Source organism: Poecilia latipinna, unplaced genomic scaffold (genome assembly GCF_001443285.1).
Source record: "Poecilia latipinna isolate Pla-1442-1.1 unplaced genomic scaffold, P_latipinna-1.0 Scaffold2990, whole genome shotgun sequence".
NCBI classification, from domain to species: domain Eukaryota; kingdom Metazoa; phylum Chordata; class Actinopteri; order Cyprinodontiformes; family Poeciliidae; genus Poecilia; species Poecilia latipinna.
This window is the reverse complement of record NW_015115606.1, coordinates 42,263-64,205: the sequence shown is the minus strand read 5'-3', so window position 1 is coordinate 64,205 and position 21,943 is coordinate 42,263. Positions and strand designations below refer to the sequence as shown.

The 21,943-nt window shown below is 39.5% G+C and overlaps 2 protein-coding genes across 2 annotated transcripts; one reads left to right on the top strand and one right to left on the bottom strand.

The window, feature by feature from the left end:
- The first annotated feature begins 1,142 nt into the window (after nt 1-1,142).
- LOC106939813 (complement component C6) lies at nt 1,143-10,353 on the top strand. Its single transcript, XM_015022356.1, has 18 exons — nt 1,143-1,387; nt 1,804-1,963; nt 2,127-2,283; nt 2,400-2,544; nt 2,613-2,754; nt 3,387-3,525; nt 3,641-3,835; nt 3,944-4,187; nt 4,508-4,630; nt 4,718-4,884; nt 6,078-6,303; nt 6,877-7,045; nt 7,138-7,249; nt 8,125-8,257; nt 8,588-8,782; nt 8,908-8,995; nt 9,655-9,899; nt 9,982-10,353. The coding sequence occupies exons 2-18, from the start codon at nt 1,812-1,814 to the stop codon at nt 10,161-10,163; spliced, it is 2,814 nt and encodes a 937-aa protein (XP_014877842.1). The 5' UTR covers nt 1,143-1,387; nt 1,804-1,811; the 3' UTR covers nt 10,164-10,353.
- Nucleotides 10,354-11,179: 826 nt separating this feature from the next.
- On the bottom strand, nt 11,180-20,916 carry LOC106939811 (complement component C7). Its single transcript, XM_015022352.1, has 18 exons — nt 20,700-20,916; nt 20,556-20,608; nt 20,398-20,473; nt 18,372-18,513; nt 17,935-18,079; nt 17,696-17,834; nt 16,938-17,066; nt 16,583-16,826; nt 15,622-15,735; nt 15,379-15,545; nt 14,498-14,726; nt 13,794-13,965; nt 13,605-13,692; nt 13,283-13,415; nt 12,866-13,057; nt 12,388-12,487; nt 12,124-12,305; nt 11,180-11,542 (listed from the first exon to the last, which is right to left on the bottom strand). Exons 1-18 carry the CDS (start codon nt 20,733-20,735, stop codon nt 11,364-11,366), a joined length of 2,520 nt encoding a protein of 839 aa, XP_014877838.1. The 5' UTR covers nt 20,736-20,916; the 3' UTR covers nt 11,180-11,363.
- Nucleotides 20,917-21,943: the final 1,027 nt, after the last annotated feature.

Here is a 21,943-nt window from a genome sequence, read left to right as displayed (position 1 = left end):
AGAATGCTTCTCATATTTCCGTTTTTGCATTACTTTGACAAAGCCTCACTTTTAAAATGAAAATACACCAAAAACAGAAATAATCTGTTTGCATCCAGCTGGGGCCATTTTGCAACTGAATGTAATGTAACCTGTAAACGATTGTGTTTTGTTTTCAGTTTCACTGTAACGCTGTGCTGATGTTTTAAATAGTCCGTCTTGTTTTGGCATGTGTGTGACTCAGATTAGGCCTCTGTGTTGATGTCTCCTGCAGAGTAGAGGAAACTGCTGAACTTAATGTACAGCTTAGGACATTTTATAACAAAAATAAAGTTTTATATACAAGAAAATCCCATTTTTAAGATCATTTTGTTGTTTTTTCTATCAGCTCCATGCATCATATTCATCAGGAATTAGGATTAGCTAAATACTAAAATAACAAATTAAATTCAGAAATACTTTAAGTTGTAACCTAATATATACGTTTCCTCAGAGCAGTCACCCTAAAAGCGGTTCTGAAGAAGATTTAGGGTCCAAAATAAAGCGCAAATATAACTTTATATTCTAATACGTTATTTAAAATGAGTTCAACCTACAAATGAAGCTCATGACGCCATGTTTGATTCCTAACAGGAAGTGGTGGTTGTTTTGAAGCAATCTGATTGGCTGACAGGTTGTAGCTCTGCGCTATGCTGTCCCCTATTGGTTTGGCATGATTATAACAACAATCAGTGATGGGTTTGTGATTTTATGTGGATAAAAAAATCCTGTCTGTACGATCTTGTTTTTTAAAACAATGTGGAGCAGATACTGTTTACAGAAAACCAGAATATAAGGAATTTGTTTGGGAATACATAGGAATTAATAAAACTTTTAGATCTTTATTGTTATTGGTTTGAGTTCTACATAAACAGTATTTTAGATTCATATTGTGAGCAGTTTTAATAAAAATCTGGCCTATTTTCCTTCTATCAGATGGTTTTGTTTTGCTGAAATGATCCAGACTGGGCTGAGATGTTCATACCAAAACAAATCGTCGATTGTGCAAAGCTGCTGATTGTGAAAATGTTTGGAAAACTTAAGAAGGTCATAAATGAGCAGAAACTTTCCCCGTCCCCCTCTGGAAGATAAGCAGTGAAACTGAACATCTGGTTTGCATCGAGCAGCCTGGAAACTCCAGAGCTGCTTCGCTTCCCGTAACAACCGGGATCAAGAACCTGTGATTTGTTTTTAGACACCGATTGGTCAACAAGAGTTCATAAACAAGAGGATTCCCAGAGGATCGCTGTGGGTTTATAACCACGCAGACAGGAAGCTCAGCCTCAGATCAGCTGCAGCTCTGCTTTTATTACCAACCGATTCAGATTTCTGATTAAAATCCCTCCTGCAGACGACAGCAGTTCATCTGGTGAGTTATGGCTTCATCTTTTAAGTTTTTGTGGTTAAAGTCTGCTCAACAAAACCTGCTGCAAAATGTATAGATATTTAATTAAGGAGGAAAATGCAATAAATTTGCATGAAAACTGCAGATGCAATAAAAACAATTTCTCAAAAGAGAATCAGAGTCACTGGGGAAAAAACCTGATTTTAATTTAATAATTCTTAGAAAAAAAAGTCAAAATCTAAGAAAAAAAAATATTCTGAGATTAAAATCAGAATTCTGAGAAAAAAGTCAACATTTTCAGAAAGACAGTCAGAATTGTGTGAATAAAGTTAAAAATCTTTTTTGTTGTTTTTGTTCAGTGGCCTTATTTCTCCTCTATAGAAACTAAATGAATCGCATTGCTTTATTTTAAAATAAATAAAAACTTAAATAATTTTCAGGTTGCTCGATGTCTCCATCCCGCAGCATGATGCTGCCGCTGCAGCTGCTGCTCCTGGGCTTCATGTCCGGCAGCCTGGCCTGTCACTGTGACCGGTACCCCTGGGCCCCCTGGTCCGCCTGCACCAGAACCTGCAACTACGGCACTCAGAGCAGAAGCAGGTGAGAGAAAAAAAAAAACAGATTCTTAGAGTTAAACACGTTATAAGGTTGTTATTTTTCTAAATGATGTTTGAGAAACGGCCAATTGTGCAACAACGAACCAAAAACATTAAAAGTATTGTTGCAAACCCAGAAGATCCGACAGACGTTCCCGTCTCTGCAGGAACGTTCAGTATGATGATTATTACTGGAAGAACAGCTGCCACCAGATGTGTTCCAGATACGACACCAGGGGTTGCAACCAGCAGGCCTGTCCCATCAACTGCGTCCTGTCCGAGTTCAGCCGGTGGTCCGACTGCTCGCCCTGCGCCAGGAAGCAGGCAGGAACCAACGTCACTCCAAAACACTTCATGTTCACATTAGAAACTACAGTATTTGTGAATAATTTATTAAACCCAGCTGCCATGACTCGGGTTTCTGCCGTGTTCTGCTTCAGTTTCGGACCCGGTCTGTGGTGAGACCGTCCCAGTTCGGTGGCTCTGAATGCAGCGTGGAGCTGACAGAGGAGAGGCCCTGCCACCCCTCCAAAGACTGCCAGCTCCCGGCGGTGGGCTGCAGGGGCGACTTCAAGTGTGACAATGGTGACTAAAACTGAGTCTCCTGAACTTCAGCTGTAAGAAATGATTAAAAACGACCTTTTCTGTTGCAGGGCGCTGCATCAACTCAACGCTGACATGCAACAAACAGAACGACTGTGGAGATAACTCGGATGAGAGGGGCTGCGGAGCCCCTACGGTGGTCTGTCCCTCTGAGAGGAGACCCGCCCCGGGGGCTGATCTGGTTGGAAACGGGTAAAACTGCCTGGTTCTTACCCCAAACTGCTAACTGCCCCAGAGACGTTTGTAGAGGTGTACTTTCATTGTAGTGAGCACACTTCCACTAATGCGCTAATTGAAAAACATTTTTTTATTTAGCGCTTTAGCATTTTTTCTAACTTTGAAGGTGTTTAGCGCACTTAGCTTTTTGTATATACATTTTTTCAGATAAATTCTAAGGCACTAATTTACTCGGGTGTTTTATAAACTTTCAGTTGAATAAAGTTCAACATCTATGTTTAAGTTTTGGTTACTAACTGTTAAGAGTTCTCCAAGTAGTTGCATGTTTAGCACCTTAGCATTTTAGCTAACTGACATCTTTTAGCGCATTAGCTTCCTTTTCTGGTACATTCTAAAGCACTTTAGCATTGCCTTCTGCTAAATTTGATGTTGTTATAGCGCTTTAGCATTAGCTGAGCTAATATTTATTATTGGTGCTTTCGGATTAGTGATATAGCTAATATTATATCATTGTTTCAAGTGTCTTCTGTGCTGCTTTGCAGCATTTTTCTCCTCCAAAGACTGATGATACGTCCAGAGCAGTGGGAAATGAAAATAATTATATTTAACAAAGTATTTCCTCCTTCTGGTTCCTGGTTTATTTGTAGTTTTGATTTTCTGGCGGAGGAGCCGAGGGGAGCAGTGCTGGACAACATGTTTATGGGAGGAAGCTGCATCATCAGGCGGCCGCAAAGCACTTTACTCTACCATCGAGTGCCACACAACTTTAAGACCTTTGACATTAAGGTAGTCATCGATAATCTGCTCTGAAAACTGTTCCTGCTAACTGGATACCAAGTTTTAAAACAGTGATACATCCTGGAAATGTTCTCCACTTTTTAATTATGTTGTGGATGTTTAGGTCGGGGTGTTGGAAGACTTCAGCACCGACCCGCAGCCGGTGGTTTCTGAGCCGGTTGTGATAAAGAAATCAGGTCAGAGTGAACAAAACACACGAGATCAAGACAGCTTTCAGTTTTTGTTCTTCTATGGGCGCCGTTCTTCTAGCTCCAGTCTGACCTCGAGTAAGGAAGCCTTTGAGGCTTCAAAGAAAAAGGTGATTTAAATGTTAGATCTACACAACCCGTTGCTAACACAAGAACAAAATGTCTTATTCAATGTTTTATAAAGTACTACAATCAGTGTCTATCCCACCATTTTCCAGGACTCCAAGTTTTTCCGAGTGCATCAACTTCTACCGATTTCGAACTTTACAGTGAAGGATCCACAGGATCTTGTTCTTTCGCTGCCATTCCTTCAGTTCCTTCACGCTCTGCCACTCGATTACAACTACGCCCTCTACAGGGAGATCTTCCAGCGCTTTGGCACGCACTACTACAGCTCTGGAAAACTGGGAGGCCACTATGATCTGCTCTACCAGTACAGCCGGGAGGAGATAAAGAGCTCAGGTTATACGTCACACCCTGGCATTAACAGTGTAGAACCACAGTATAAACCAGAGGTACGTCTACAACGCTATGCATGGAAATGATCAGATAAGGTCAAAATGACTGCTCAAGTAGGAAAACCTAGGATGGATGTTGTATCCTAAAAGCACCATGAGATCGCTTCCTTAAAAGCCTTGGCTTAAGATTTCATATTGGTCACCAAAGATCCTGCATCCTTTAACAAGAAAAGACAGATACAGTTTATGTAACCTAGTTGGATACATTTTTCCATTGAACCAACATGATTAAGTGGATTAAAACTCAGTTTTTATCTCTGGCAGGTGAAACAGAAGAGACCATCAATGGCTGCCTGAGCCGAGACACGTCCTGGACTATAATCCTCTACTCTGAATCCAGCAGCGTAACCAGATGCACCAACAACCGCATGACTGAGAAATACCAAGGTTACTTCTGAAGTGTAGCAGAGTTTCTCTTATTTCTACGCTTTGGTTCGTCTCTTTGCTCATTTTCTCCTCTTTTCTCTTGTCCAGGCTCGTTCATCCAGGCCTCTGAGAAATCCTTCTCCATGGTGAAAGGTGGTGGAGCCCGGGAAGCTGGAGCTCTGTCCTGGGAAAGACAAGGCGCTGCTCCGGACAAGACATCCTACAAGAACTGGGCCAAGTCTGTGATTGACAACCCTGCTTTGGTGGACTACCAGGTCAACTCCAGAGATCCACATAGAAACATTTTGTTCATCATTGATCCTTAAGGGTTGGCGTAGTAGAGCAGATAATAACCAGAATGATCCGAAGGGTTTTCTTACAAAGGGACATAGAGAGAAAGTTTCCTCGGTGGCTGAGACGGTGTTACGTTTGGCATCACAAATCCCAACCTAGAGTCTTTCTGAATGGAGATCGCCTGTTCTCACTGGGTCCTCCAGCTTCCTCCCACAGTCTAAAGACATGCATGTTAGGTTAACTGGTTACTCTAAATTGTCCTAAGGTTTGGCAGGGTGTCTACATGGTTGACTGCCAGCATACGGGTTGTTAGCTGTATGTTAGCTGAGTAACCAGCAATCTGAACATGGTGCATCTCGTCTCTGACCAAATTACCACTGGAGATGGGTACCAGCCTTTCCTCAACCTCACAAGGACAAGCTGCTACAGACAATGGATGGCATTTGCGTAGGTGTAAACAAAAACAAAGTTAAACAAAGGATCCCCCAAAATGGCTGTCATTGTCTGAATAGTCTTGTGACAAGATGGCTGCCATGACTAGAACCAATTATTGAGTCATATTCTGCCTGTAAGACCAAGTGCTCTACTCTTTAGATTTCAACACGTGGTTCCAGTAACAATAAACCTTTGGAAGAGTCATCCAGATGTTCAACTGATTAACGCCTTGTTCATAAGAAAGGACATGTTGATGGACGTGGCAGCTTAAACAAAGGATATCTTAAACATAACTAGCACCTAAGCTTACAGGCAGCATAAATCACCGGCATACAGTTCAGTTTTCAGCCATCCACAGTTAGCATCCTTGCTAGCAGGATGCTGAGGAAGCATTTCTCTCCTTGTCTAACTCGCTCTGCTTGTGAATTAAGTTCTTGTGACGTTTCTTGTCCAGGTTTTATCCACAGTTGGTCCTCTCTTAAGAATTTTTTTTTTTGTTGTTGCTTGATGTCATTGGAGAGCGAACATCCACATTGATACAGTTTGGTTATGCTTAGCTTTGCATGAACTCACTCATAGCTAGTCATCTCATTATTTTGGGTATTTTAACAAGGCTGGTTAGTAGGTGTAAGTAGCTGCTATCTTAACGTTTTCACAAAAACTTCCACCCAGTTCACCAAACTGACATCACTCTGTAATCAGTAATGATATTAAAGACTCCATGTTTGTGTTTGTTCAGTTGCGTCCAATCATAGATCTAGTTCGGGGAATTCCCTGTGCTGTCACGAAGAGGAGACATCTGAGGAAGGCTCTGCTCCAATACCTGGAGGAGTTTGATACCTGTAAGTGCGCCCCGTGTCCCAACAACGCCAAGCCGGTTCTCTCTGGGACCGAGTGCAAGTGTGTTTGCCAGACAGGAACGTTCGGCACCAACTGTGAGATTCGGGCGCCTGACTACACTTCAGGTACCCGACGTTTTGAGTACCAGACTCATTTAATGCATCTTTTATTCTTATTCAAAATATTTTTTATATTGCCTGGCCACTGTGCCACTCTCTACGAGTAAATAACTTAGAGTGGCAGAAACAAAAAAAGAATCTAGCTAAAAACTTTTATGATACAACTAATCAGACATTTCACAATGTTTTGAACTGAAATGTAATTTATATGGTTGAAAACAATAAATAAAAAGTAACAAATATTTCCACTGAACTCTGATTAGCCACTAGCTTAACCAGGGGATTAGCAGCTAGCATAACTAGTGACTGTTTTTTCCACATATAAATCTATAAATGTATCTGTTTGACTTCAGGTCATATGTTGACTGTCCAACTACTTCATACCATTATAATTAATAAAGAAAAAAACTAAAGTATCAATTTAAATCTCTATGTTGAACTGCTTTAGCCTTTCAAGCTAATAGGCTAATATGCCTACAGCCTATTAGCTAATAGGCTAATATGCCTACAGCCTATTAGCTTGAAAGGAGGACAAACATTTAGTCCTGTTTGTACTGGACGGTTGCTTGTTTTCCACAGAGGTAGTGGACGGTTACTGGAGCTGCTGGGGGCCGTGGAGCAGCTGCAGCGCCTCCATGAGGCGACACCGAACGAGGAAGTGCGACAACCCTGCTCCCCTCAGAGGCGGCCAGCCCTGCGACGGTCCAAACAGACAAGAGGAACCGTGTCCCCTCTCCCTGTTTGAAAAGTAGGACTCATCTGGACTCAAGTAAAATGAACTATTTCAACCAGCATGTTTGGTTTTTCTACAGTTGCTTGTTGTTTGGGTTTCCTGTGCAGAAAAGAGTCGTGTGACAACGACGATGAGTTCACTGTGGGATGGAGGGACGAGCTGCCGCCGGGGGTGGAGGGCTGTTTGAGGCCGCAGAGACCAAGCCACAGCTTCCTCCGGGTAAAAATCACCTTAACTGGACAAAAACCATGTCTAAATTTAACAATACGTTTAATTTGAACCTAATAGCAATTTATAACGGCATATTAACGCCATTGTGGATAGAATAAAAGGACGAGTAAATTTAAGCAAAAAAAATCAGAAATTTTGAGATTAATCTTATAAATGTTCTAGAACAATATTGGAAATTTCTGAGTTTTAAAATCAAAGTTTGCTAGAAAAATAATCAGAAACTTTAAGATCAATCTCAGAAATTTTCTAGAAAAAACAAAAAACATTTCTGACCTTGAAAAGTTTAAAATTTGTTATAAAAAACTTGGAAAATTCTAGATTAATTTGAAAAAGAATCCAAAAAAACAACAACAAAAACAAAAACAGGGATATTTCTGAGTTTGAACAGTCAAATATTTGCTGGAAAGATTAATCTCAAAGTTCAAAAGTTGTTTTTAATTAATATCAAAGTTTCTGTTCTAGCAAACCTTCAACTTTTCAAACTCAGAAATTTCCTCTTTTTAAAAAAAAAAAAATCTTTCTATGGTTAATCTGAAAATATTTGACTTTTTCTTCCAAAGTTTCCACGTTTTTCTTTTAAAGGTTCTGTTGGTTCTAGTGGCCTTTATTCAAAAGTAGTTTGGCAGGAAGGAGGTTATGAGAGAGGGAGGACATGTGGCACATGGGCTGCGCCTCACCTCTGCACCACCACAGCACCCAGTTTCCACTTTTGAAGCTCAGAAATGTCCTTGTATTTTCTATAAATTTCTGAGCTTATTCTCAAAAGTTCTTTCTGTTTGTTTTCCTATATAAAATGGCCCCAATACGCTGCTGTACATTTGATCATTTTAAGGTCTCATAGCTGTTTTGCTTCATTCTTGTAGAAATCTAAACAGTATTACAGCTTCGGTGAGGATGAGGAGTTCCAGTGCTTCACTGGATTCGAACTGGAAGGTTTCCAGTTCATTAACTGTCAACCTGATGGAACCTGGAGTCAACCAAGAGGAAGATGCATCAGTAAGTCTGTTTTTTTACCGCATCGTTGGGAGAAAGTCAATGTAGAGAAACCAGACAGTCCCAAACGTTTACAGGTAAATCCAGACATTATTAGCCGTAATGATTTAAACATAAAATTAAAAACTATTCTAAAGTTCCAAAGATCATAAATTACCAATAGAAAAGTTTGGATACAATGAGAAATGTGGATGTGTCTAAATATTGCTAGTGATTTAGGGACAAGTCCAAGTCAGGTCTAAAGTCTTTGAGATGCTTTTACACTGAAAGATCAGCAGATTCATATGTTTCTCCACAGGAAGTTCCTAAAATCTGCCACCTTCTTGTCTTTAGGGAGGCTTTGTGTTGCTCCAGAGGTCCCAGAGAACATGGAGCTGTATCCGCCCAAAGCGACGTACAGAGTGGGCGAATCGGTTGGTTTCAACTGCAATGAGACGGGCCTGATGCCGATGCCAAGAGGCATCTACAGGTGCAGCAGAAAACTCACCTGGGAGCCTCCGCTGCCTGCAGACCTCCGCTGCACAGACGGTTGGTTAGAAACATTGAAGAGGCTCTTAAAATTGGACAAACTTCTGGAAAAAAGTCGTTTTGTTTGCTAGCTGTGAAGCCATTAGTGAAAGTGCTGAACTAAATGTCCCTTTTTGTCTGTTCAGAGGAGCCATTTGTTCCTGACGGCCAGTGCGGTCCAGGACAGAAGCGGCAGAGATCTGGCTGTGTCTGCGTTGAACGGGAAAGCTGTCTGTGGGTGAATTTTAGATCTTAACATGTTGCATTTTCATCATTTTAAAGCCTCTTCAGCTCATTGGTAGTTCTGTCAAAGATGTGTTTTACCATTTTTAGTTACATTTTTAGTTAACTAACTCTTTAGTTAGTTACGTTAACTCTAAATCACTAATCATAAATTAATTAATGCTAAAGCACCGCTCCAACATTGTATCTAGCAGAAGCTAATGCTAAATGCTAGGCGCTAAGTTGTCACCATGTGTCATTGACACATTTACATAAACGTCTAGTTACTTGAACAATTCTTAAATATATAAACAAACTTTATTCAACTGAAAGTTTACAAAACAGCCAAAAATTTAGCTGGAAAAATGAACTTAAGTGAAGCTAAGTGCACTAAACGTTTTCAAAGTTAGCAAAAATACTAAAGTCCTAAACATCTAACTACTTTGAGAGTTTTTAAGAATCAATGACCAAAATGTCAACACAGGTCAAACTTTATTCAACTGAAAGTTAGCAAAATGGCCAAGTTAGAGTTTATTTGTAAAAATTAATGTAGGCGTGTCCACCACTGGATAAACCTGCTAAATGTTGACTGACAGAACCTTGTTAGGAAGGAGAATCTAACAGAATGTAAATAAGTTTCTTCACTGATCTGAGCGTTCGCACGTCTCCAGTTCACAGTCGGCGAGTCTCTGCGTCCTGAACACAAACCTGGATGTCGCTGTGTCGATGTCGCTCTGCTCCTTCCACGCCGGCCGTTGCCACGGCGACCCACTCTTCTACATCGGTGAAGGCGTGTGCGACTCGGTCGAGCCAACCAAACTGGAGTGGGCCAGGTTCAGAGCCAAGATGTCGCCCAGGAGTTCGTTGCATGTGCCGTGCGACCTGGACAGCTGCTACGACTGGGAGACCTGCTCAGGTGAGTCGGTCTGGCGTCTCACGTACTGGGAAGTCTGGGAAGTGATCAAGCATCATGTCTAATGTTTACTTATGGGTTCTAGCCTCTAAGAAGTGCCAGTGCAAAGCTGCTCTTGACTGCCCCAGAACCTCGGACCAGATGTTCTGCGTGAAGCTGAAGCCGATGCAGATGATCCGAAGCATGAGTCTCTGCACTTTGGCAGCTATCACCTGCAGCGGCCGGGAGCATGAAATCCTCAACGAGGGCGTTTGTCAGAGCAGATGATGGTCCAAGTAAACCTGCCTGCAGCTGCAGATGACGATTAAAAATGAATGAAAGGTTTTTGAAGCTAGTTTAGTATGGCTGGTTGTCCTGAGTGTCAATGTTTGTGGGTATATTCAATGGATGGATGAAGGTAGTTATCCTGGCATTTAAAGCTCTATTTTACTTTGTATTGCAATAAAATTTTATATTTAAAAAATGTAGACATTTGTTTTGTTGACGAAGTGGATTCACACCAGTTTCCAGAAACTCTGGTTCCTTTGGGCAGGTGTGAATGCTAATCAAACTCTGGTTTGCCTACAAACAGAGGTCTGGGTTCAGTTAGAGTTCAAAGCCCTAATGTGAACGCCAAGCAGACCAGTGACCGCTCCAAAAGCAGGAAGTGGACTACAGAGCAGGGGATTCTGGGTAAATACAAACAAAACAAATGCGATAGCCTAGCGCTAGCTGGAGAAATGGTTCCTGGTTTTTCACCAAAGCCAAACCGCTAAAATCTGACGGCATTTCATTTTTGTTCATATTTTGTGAAGAAGGAAGTTGCACTCAGTGTGTCCTTCATTGTTTCATTGAGTAGTGCCCCCACAGGAGAGGAGGGGAACAAGTTGCTCAAAGCAGCTTTGAATTTTATAGTTTATGAAATTCAAAGTCCCGCTGTTTCTCTAAGGAAACTTGCTCCTATCGACACCCATACCTCAAAATTATGACTTCTTGCTGGGCTTTTATTTGTTTCTTTCATGACAGCAATGGGCTTCTGTAATCTTTGAACCATTATTGTAAAAATCCATATAAGTTAAAATAATTAATTGAAATGGCGTTTGCCTTGTTAATCTTTCTGATTGGCTGCCAGTCAAGTTTAGCTACTTTGCCCCTCATGCTAGCTTAGCAATTGCTAAACTAGCTGGAGGGGCAAAGGTGGTAGTTAGCTAGCTCTAATATGAATTAGCTTAGTTTAAATGGACCATAGAAACCATCCAGTTGCTGTTAAAGTTAAAAAAATGGATGAACAAATATAAAATAAATCAAGAGAATTAAAACAGTTTTATTAATTTTATAACAAAAACAATCAATCCAACCATTAACATCCTTATGGATGTACAAAAACAAAGAAATTTATCAATTTATTTGGAACGATCTGTTCTATTTACAGTTCAGCTGCTACGAAAGTAATAAATATTTACAGAAACAATGAAGAAAAGTGTCTGTTTACTGCGGACATTGGTCCAGACTGATCAGGCGGACAGTTTCGCCTGCGCACCTCCTGGATCCCACCTCACACTCCGACATGTTCGCAGTGCCGCCATCATCACCGGAACTGACGCACAGGGAGGCGGGGCCTGCAGGGCACTCCGACGGACTCAGACATGCGCATTTCCGCTGGGATTCTATGATTAAAAAGGTAATCATACTCAGCACTTTTGGATGGAAAATAATAAAGAAAAGCTTTAGGCGGGTTGTTCAAATTTCCACATTTGAGGTGTTTTTATTGATAATTCAGAGGAAAATTCTGTTGAAATAGTTTGTCATTGTGTGGCAGAAAATCTCAAAACGTATTAATTTCTCCCGATCGTGACATCATCGAGTAGTAAATGGTTAATAAAGTGTCACTATATAGTAGTTAAAGTAAAACAAAAATCCCAGATGTTATACGATAATAAGGTCAAAAATAATCAAAGAATTAAGTTATAATATTACATAAATGTTATGACTTTAATTCAGTCATAATATTATGAGAATATAGTAAAAATAATTCGAATTACATCTCTGTTCTCTAAATTGTATTTATTTTCATATCTTTGTACTATTTGGTTTGTCTCTATACTCCGTCATAATGTATATCTGGCACTATTGACATGAGTTTCATCAGACGTTGAGATTTGGGCTGGAAACAGTCCGTCAGATCTGAACATATTTACTCTTTTTTGTGTTTTTATAGAGCAGGATGTTCAGTAATCGGGTGTTTCACCTCGGCAGGTCGTCCCTGGTTTGCAGTCGCTGCAGGAAGTGAACGTTTCCTCTTCCGGTTTGCTGCAGTCCGTATCGGCGGCCAGCGTGAAGCTGCGCCCCAAACAGCGCAGCGCCCCCAGCTGGCAGACGCCCAACCAGAGACTCCTCGGCCCGACCCGGGAGCAGAACTGCACAGACGACCTGAAACAAGAACATTTTAAACCAAACACCCCGACTGGGTCTGGATCTGAGTTTGGTTTTAGTTCTGAAGTAAGAGACTAACAGGCACTCAGAGGGCATTTTACAGACACAGCCGGTTTTTCCGATCTTCTCCCAGGGTTTACAGTTCAGACCAGCAGGTGGCGCCGGAGAGGTGAGCAGCACTGCGGAGGAACAAGAAGGCAAATTTAATGAAACATTACAGAATCTAATGTGATTTATTTTCATTTATAGACCAGTGATGATGGTTTATCTTAGTCAAAGTGACTATTCTTATGAAGTCATACATAATATTACTCTGTAATATTATTAAAATATTATTCTTATTACTATTACTTTGACTTTATTCTTTATTCTTTATTTACTTTGTTTATTTTCTCTTCCAGTTTGGGCCAAATACTCTGTTGTTAAAAATAAAGTTGTCTGGGCCAAATTAGACCTCACCTTCAGAACTTGAATCACTTTGTGTCAAAATGAATAAATTCTCTGTAATAATCATTATATTTATCCGGTTTAAAGGTAACCTGTTTCTGAAGATTCACCTGTTCTGCACCGAACATCATCAGGAGACGGCGACCACTGCAGACTGGAGCTGCACCTGACCTCTGACACCTCGCCGTCCAGCTCTGATCCCATGGGACACGACAGGGACACGGTGTCTCCGATCTGGTAGGCATTTTTAATGGGCGTGGCTTCAACTAAACCGCCGATTTCAGGAAATCCACAAGTGGAACCTAGAAGAAATGTTAATTTCTACTTTTGCATAATATTTATGAAACCATCTATGAAAAAATAAACATCTAATAAGTGTAGAAACTGTTATAACTGAAATATTCACAATAAGCGCAGTACAAATCCTGAATATTTCTAAAAATGTCCACATTTTCATCTATTTGACAACCAAAGCTTCATTAATAAAACTTAATGGGTTTTAAATTTTGCTTTAGTTTAATACTTACTTTTACAAACCATTGCTCCTGAGCTCCATTGCAGGTTTTCTCCACATGTGGCTGCAGCGTTTCCAACAAGGTAAAAATCCTCTATGCAGGAATACTGCACTCTGCTTCCTACTGTGTAAAAGTCTTTAAGATCCTATTAAAAAAATAAAAAACTGTCAGAGTATGAACAAATACCTTTTAATATGACATTAATGTTACCAGAACAGAAAAGTGTGTTTCAACTAAGGCATGTGAGGTCATTATTCTTGTATTATTTCAACTTTGTAATACTGTTAGAATGAAACATTAAAAAACAAAACAGGAATTCAGATTAAAAATTCACCTCAACGAATCCATTCTTCAGGACTGGAGGGAGTCTGCACCGTTTTGGTGGAGTTATGGAAAGCCCAAAGCACTGAGGCTCCATCATCCTGAGGGCAAAAAGGAAGAAAAATCAAATAATGAGTGAAAAAGGGACTTTATTTATTGTGATTCAAAGCTATTAAGGTTTTATTATAACTAGAAAACTTACTGTAAGTATTGCATATCTGGCTCTTCACAGGGCTTTTGTTCGCTTTGCTCCCCGATGCAGTTCCGGCCCCCTCCTCTAGGGGCGGGGTTGTTGCAGCTTCGGGTTCTTGACCTTTGACCTCCAGAGCAGGATCCCCAGGAGGACCAGCAGCTCCAGCTGCCGTGGATCACTCCTGGGAAACAGATCCAGTGATTATTTTCATTTCTCGTTCTCTACAGGAACCTTTAAAATACTTTTTGTTTGAGCATTAAAAAAATCTGAAAGGTCAAAATGTAGTAAATAATGAGGTTTTTTTTTTTCAGAAAATTCCTTTGGTTTCTCTTGACAATTTCTGAGACTAATCTAAAATTTTCTCAGTTTTTTTTAGCATATTTATAATGTTCTGAACACAGAAACTTTCAATTTTTTTCCAAAATTTCTGAGATTAATCTCAGAATTTCTGATTTTTTTTTCCTTGCAATTTTTTTTACTTTTGGAGCTCATAAATTTCTTTATTTTTTCTAAAAAAAATTCTAGAATTTTATTTATTTATTTTTTTTTACTTTTCAAGCTTAGAAATGTCTTTTTGGAGGAAACCCTTTTATTTAATTTAATTTTAATCTGATTGGCCGCTTTGGTGGGAGTGGCCAATCAGATTTCGAGGTTAGCCAGAGCCCCTCCCCCCGGTCTTTCCGACGGCCACACCGCCGCTGCTTCTTGTTTACCGGGCTGTTCTCCAGTCACGGCTCCCCTCTCGCAGGCCGGTCCTGATGTTCCGGGTCTGCAGACGCAGCGGCACTCGGTGCCGGTCAGCAGCGGCTGGCCGTTATTCTGGCACGGCCTGCAGCGGCAGGGATGCTCCTCGGACAGGAACTCCTCCATCGCTCGCTTCAGGTAAAGCTTTTTCAACCCGGCGCACTCGACCTCTTTCACCAGTTCATACAGAGGACGAAGCTGGAAGAGATTAGCTCACCATGTTAACACTCGGGGGGATGATTATTGGTACTATTTAGAGGGGAAATCGGACAATTTTATTGGTTGGCTAGGGAACATTCTAAATCAGAGCTAGCTGGCACTGATTAGCCCATGCTAATTAAACTTGGTAGCCTGTGTAACATTGTTATTCTATTTAATTATGTTTTCTGGTTGTCAACGATAAAAAGCTTTGAGAATTGATGAGCTTTAAAATAATTTATTTGTGTAAATATGTTGGGATTCATAAAGCCACAACAGCATTTATGCGAAAATGGAAGTTATGACAAACTTGCTAGCATAAATTCTGTGTTAGCATAAATTCTGTGTTAGCATAAATTCTGATTTTTCGTTGTTATGCCGTGGCTTTTTGCTTTTATATTGCAGCTTTTGTATTTTGTTGACTCTTCTGGGCCACCGTATCAAACAAAATACTCATACATTTGCTTTGGGGTGATAAATAGTTGGATGGTTCAGCAAAACAACATTTCCTGTTCCCTCTGGAGGAATGTGGTCTAAAACTTTACTAATCCTATTTCCTGTCAGATTATTTACTAATCCAAATGCTAAAGTACTCCATGTTTAATATTTTTATTACTGGGCTCTTAAATACGTGTGATTTTGGTCTTTTTACCTTCTGGTTTATGACATCAGGGAAATCTTTGACAGATGAGGCCCAGTTACTGTAGATTTCTCCGTTAGCTTCGGGTTTCTGTAGATCCAGAACAGATAGAGCACCTATGAACTGTGGATCTCCTCCAAACACGTTCACCTTAATGGGCATCTTGTTTGACTGGCTTCCTGCAGATAATGGAAATAATGTCAGCTCAGAGAGAACATTGATTAAATTATTTGAGTTTGTGTGACTTTAACTCACCAGCTTTGGATTCCAGATGTTTCTGTAGTTTTTCACAGATGATTTTGGTTTTCTTAAAGAACAGGAAGCGCTTCACTTTTTTCCAACATCTTTGGTATTCAATGTCCTGCACACCTTTAAAAAAAGGACAGAAATATAATCGATACTCTTAGTTGAGTGGGATATTTTATCCACTGTGAGTAACTTCAATGAAAGGACAACAAGCTTTTTTTAGCCAAAAAAATTCACCAGACAAAGACACACACCTGCAGTTTTTGATAAAGTTTGATTTTGAAAAATATTTCTTTTGTCTGATTTTGTAATTATTACTATGAATTATTTTCATTTTGGTTATTAAAATACCAACATTTCCACATAACTTTGTATTTTGGTCCATCTGATGATGCAAATTTCAAATATTAAATCAGATGTTTTGATCAGTATTTTACCAAAGTATTTGGTATTTTGGTGAAATACTTAAGATACCAAAGTATTTACCAAAAATACTTCGGTATTTGTTCATATACTTTTCGGTAATTTAATTGGGCAAAATATCAAATACCAATTTAATCAAATTATTTGAGTAATTTTTTTGGATGGCTACTTTTTACTTTTACTTGAGTAAAAATATGTTGAAGTAGTGCTGCTCCTCCTCTAGTACAATTTTTGACTACTCTGCCCACCTCTGTATGAACCTCACCTCTTGACAGCTTAGATTAAACTTTATTCCTCTGGAATTAGATAATACACTGACGGCTACTTTGAAAGTCTGGCATTAGTCTTAAGCTTTTCTTAGTTTGGTACTTTGGTCATCGATTAAGCTACAGTCAAATCTTTGTGGTGATTTATTGGACCATGCCATTAATTGGTGACCTTAATCCCTTTGGAGTGTTTGAGTTTTGAACAGTGGGTCAAAACACCTTGGCATTGTCCATGTTCTCCTCTGTTATCTTGTAACAATATTCACTCATAAAGTCCTTACTGTGGGATGTGTGGGCCTCAAAGTCAAACTCCAACAAGCCTTGGTATTCGCCGCCAAGTGAGCCCTCAGACATGTAGTGTGTGCCGTAGGTCTGCAGCACCTGGCGGTAGGCGGAGTAGTCGTAGGTCAGCGGCAGCGAGGACAAGGCCTTCCAGAAGTCTGCAGAGAGAGTCAGATACTGGGGGGCAGAGTTCTGAAACTGGGCCAACTCCACTCTGTTCTTCAGGACCAGAAGTCTGTAAGCCTGAAACACACCAGAGAAGATTGGGAAGGGATTTTATGGGACACACAAATGATGAAACCCAAAGATTCAAGGGTTCACTATGCAGCTGAAGCAGGTCTGGTCATCGGTCACCTTATTGTCTGTGACTTCTTTGTGGAACGTCCGACGGTCATGTCCGAACCAGGCGTTGGACTGGATGTGCTGAGCGTAGGACCAGGCGCTCTCATAGGACTCGTCACTTTCCTCGTTGTCCACATGGACCTGCAGCACAAACGGTTAATCTCAGCTCCATCAAAGATGTTTTCACCCTGATAGTCCAGTAGAGTCCGTTCATATTCGAGACCAAAACCGCAACATTTGTTACATTTTTAGCTGCTGCAGTTCGCTTCACATTGTGCTGTTTCACATGAGCCAAACTATTCAAAAAACCTGTTCCCCTCCTCGCCTTTGGGGGCGTTGCACCAAGAACAACTGAAGGAAATGAAAGCTTCCAAAGAAGATAAGAATAAATTTCTTCTTCACAAAATGTGAACAAAAATGGAGTGGTGTCAGATTTTAGCGGTGGGAGGATTCCTCGTTTGTCTTTGATAAGAGTCTCTTGACTAGAATGTTGGTTTTGGTTGCATTTACCCAGAATGCCCTGCTCAGTAGTCCACTTCCTGCTTTAGGAGCAGTCTACAGTCCGCTTGTTGTTCACATGTTCATTGGAACCGCACCAGAGTTCACTTCAGAGACAGAGTGAACTTTTTTGGTTGGATTACGCGTTCACCAGTCCCCAAACGAAGTGGACTTTCTAAGCGGATGGACTGGACTTCATCTTTTGGAGGTGCTGTTGCCAGTTTGGACCAGATCAAACTATTCAACTCCCATCAGTTTCTTCAGTTACTCACCTCAAAGTTGAACCTGAGGATGTTCTGTGGCAGTCTGTACATCACTTTGTGGCTCCCGCTGAAAACCTTCCGGCACTGTCCTCCGAAACTAAACGTGTTGATGACACCAGCTTTCAGCTTCCCTGTCAGAACGTCGAATCTGTGAAAGAAATGCTTCTAGTGATCTTATCTATGGTAACAGGTGACAGATTATCATCTCCAAACATTTTGTCTTTATTCAGAAACACTGAGGTTCCCACCCTTTGCCTGTGAGGTCGGCGTTTGGAGGCGTTTTGATAAGATCACAGGAGTACTGGCTGTTGTCCTGACCACAGCTTCGCTCGTCCAGACCGTCCTCACAGTCTTGGTCTCCATTACAAACCAGAGATTGGCTGATACACTGACCTGCATCAGAGTTAGAACGGTTTCACATTAGAATTTAGTTTGATTTCATTAACAAATAGATTCACAAACCCAAAATTAAAGGACATTACATCTATAACTTCAGTATGTCTTAGTTTTACAAATACACAATATAGTTTGTTAGTTTAAGTTTTTCCCCATTAATTACAGTTTTTATTTAGTCCAGTTAACCAAAGTGTTTTCTAAGTTTCAGTTTTTGTTATTTTGTTGGTTTTAGTTAGCTATAATAACTTTGATCGATGCGTTAGGTATTTGACTTTGGATCTGAACGTACCAGAGGTGCAGCGGAACCTGCTGCCACACCCTGTTTCCAGGGGACACGTCTTCTGTGGGACGCATGCCTGCGTTTCGGTGGCGTCTCCTGAACATGGCGCCCCTCCAAACTGAGCGTACACCTCCACATGACGAGTCCGCACCTGGAAGACAGAATAAAAATATTAAATACATTGAATTACTGAACTAAAGGTGACATATCTGCTTCTTGAACAGGTTTCTGGAAAACGGGAATGTTCAAAGTTTGGACTGAATTCGTCAATTTAAGATCAAACCAATTTAATTTAATTTTTTTTAATTATTACAGGAAAAAAGGTGGCTACATCACAAAGTATTCAATACCCAGACTTTTTGTATTTTCTTGTGAGGACCACATCTATTCAAGCTTCGATGCCCCAGCATCGACTTTTACTGAAAACTTGGTTATATAGTTTCCAATAAATCTTGTTTTTATTGCTAACAATTAACAAAAAAAACTTGTATCATTGTCAGTGGACACCTTTAAAAATCACAAAGTGGACTCCTTCAATTTAATGAGTATATTGTAACTTAGTTTACTGTTCAGCACGTAAAAACTCAGTATTTTTCTTTTTTCATCTTTTTTTTGACCTTTTTTCCTCTCATTTTTGAATTGATTATTTTTGGCCCATGTGATAAAAAGTTTGATCTATTGGCCAAATAAAACATGTTCATTACTTTATTTTTTTCCCCACAAAATCATTCTTGGATAATGTGATTTTAGTTTGGTCAGTTCTGCCTATTTGGAGCTACTGGGGGTTGCTAGGTAACGGGTGGAGCTCGTGGGAGTTGCTAGGTAACGGGTGGAGCTCGTGGGAGTTGCTAGGTAACGGCTGGAGCTTGTGGGGGTTGCTAGGTAACGGCTGGGGTTGCTAGGCGAGGGGCAGTTCCTGCTGATTTGTGACGTTGCATTCGGAAAACGGTGGGCCGTTTTGTTTTTAAGCACTCACTGTTTTTATAAACAGTTGAGAACCAAATATAAATATAAAACTATTCAAAATGTGAATTTTAATGGTTACATGTTCCAGTTAACAATAATTAATAAAAAGAGTTAAATCTCTCATGAAGGCAGCAAAAACCTTTTTGTACTGATTATAAGTCTATCTCACACCAATTGGACTTGCTTGTACTTTACTGCAGAAACAAACATCAAGCTCCCTGAAATATTTTCACAGTAGAGGGAAATGTTGCTTCATTTGAACTCTGTCCTGTTTGGGTTGGAGTGCGGCCTGCAAACGGTGCCAAAAGTCAGTGGTGTTGCTCTAACTGAGCTGTTTCTGGTAGAACACGCTCAAAAGATTACACAACCAGTGTGATTTATAATCTGGGTCAACATATAGAAAACAAATCTGCTAACTACATAATAGCAAAGGTACCATAAATTAAGCTAAGCTAAACTAAAAATAAGTCTCAAGGTTTCTGTGTTGTCATTTACATCTTGAGCATTAATAAAATCTTCACTAAGCTAAAGGGAATTAAATCAAGATTCAATAAAATTGGCTATGACAAACTTAGACATGCTAACTTGCTAAGGTAAAGTAAAAATATACCAAAGTTAGCTAAAATAAGATGAGATAGGGTAAGCTAAGTAACTTTAGCTTTTAAAATAAACTAGGTTAAGTGGACATAAATTATTAAAAAACAGGATTTGGAAATCTAAAATATGATAAACCACGCTAAGCTAATGTAAGCTAAGTTAAAAGAGGATGTAATGAGCTAAAAGAAAATAAACACTGGGAAGGTAAGATAAATATGGTAATGTAAGCTTAAGTACACTAAAATAAGATTAAAACTGTGCTGAATAACAATATGAAATAAAGTAAGCTAACATGGGCTAAGCTTATTTTTAAGTACAATTTAAAAATATATTTTTGTGCCTCAATCATCACCAATATTTTCTACTTTCTTTACACAACCCTATTTTCTCATATAAAATGAATAAATATATTTATCTCTTCTGTAAATAAGTAAAATGTCCATCGCTCCGAGTCAAAGTGTTGTTTGGTTACCTTGGTACGGGAGCAGCCGTCGCACTCAGACCAGCCTCCATAAGAACCCCATCTACAGTTTACTCTCTGCTGACCACTGGGAAAAGAAGGAATATTTAAAAATACAACCCTAAACTATACTTCATTATTAAAACAACGGTAAAACACGTCACTCTTACCAAACTGCTGACAGCAGAGTAAGTGACAGCGATAACGTAGAAACCAAATACAACTGTAAGCAGAAAGCAGGAAGGTTTATTTGAGTTTAAATGTGATTTATTTGTGGTAAATCCTGTTTTAAATGGTGAATTTTCTGGTTTTACCTTCATGCTGTTCTGGTCAGAGTTTCTCCTCCTCATCTGCTCCAGCTCTGTAACGCTCAGGTCATTTATCAGCAGCAGGATTTCTCAACACTGCCCCGGGTTCAGGAATCCCCTCAATGAAGAAACGTTTGAAACAACCAGGTCCAAACTGACCTGCTTCTGAAATGACCCATAATCTGGATCTGTTTACTCTGCTACAGGGTTTAGTTTAGAGAAACTTGTGTCCAATACTGCAGTTTATTTATTCTGTTTGCTCTGATCATAAAATACACGAAGGAATCGACTGAAAGAAGATACAATTAGTTTTATTTCTTTGTTTTAAAATTGAATAAACTGTAATAAACAATCTTGCTGAGCTCGCCACCTAGTGGTTGGATTAAGAACTTCTTCAATTTGAAGGAAACAAAGCTGAGGGAAATATTCACATCCAACAAGTTTTTCAGTGTTTTCTAATTAAAATATTATTTATTAAGGCTCAAATCTATTCAAGTCAACCTGGTTGTATGTGAAAAACTAATTACACCTGAGAATTAATCGTATTTTGTGGTTCAGTGTCACCAGCTACACTTGGGTCTGAATACTTCAGACCTGTAATATGAATAAATCACTTGAATAGAACCTGACTGACAGCATGAAGTAGGCTAAAAGATCAGACACAGAATCTCCTCATCTAAATAATACCAGAAATCATTGACATTTGACTGGAAACAGTCAAAATTTGTTTTATTTTTTTACTTTTATTCTCCTAGTCATGACTTTAAAACTCAAAATTATGACTTATTTTCATAATTATGACTTTAAAACTGGATTTTCATTTTCATAATTGTGACAAAAACTTGTAAAGATGTCCTTCTTATACTTTTATTTTTCATTCATGGTGGAAATGGACTTCCATTCATAAGAAAAATAATCTGAAACTGAAAAAATTGTAACTGAAAATTTAAACAAAAATCTGATAAACAAATAAAAATTATTATTATTATTATTATAAAAACAATTATAAAAATATGAATTAAAAATAAAACAAGTCTTTTGTTTTCACTTTTTAATGAAGATTTGACATTCAATTTCAAGATGTTTTTTTGGTTTCCAGTAGTTTTGTTTTTCTTTTCAAATGTACGTGGACTCTTGTGGGTTTTATTGTTAAGTCAGCAGTAATGACAATTAAAAAAAAATAAAATTCACAGCAAAATTTTTTTATGAAAAGTACAACGGTGTAGTAGGTCCAGATAAGGCGGGGGAGA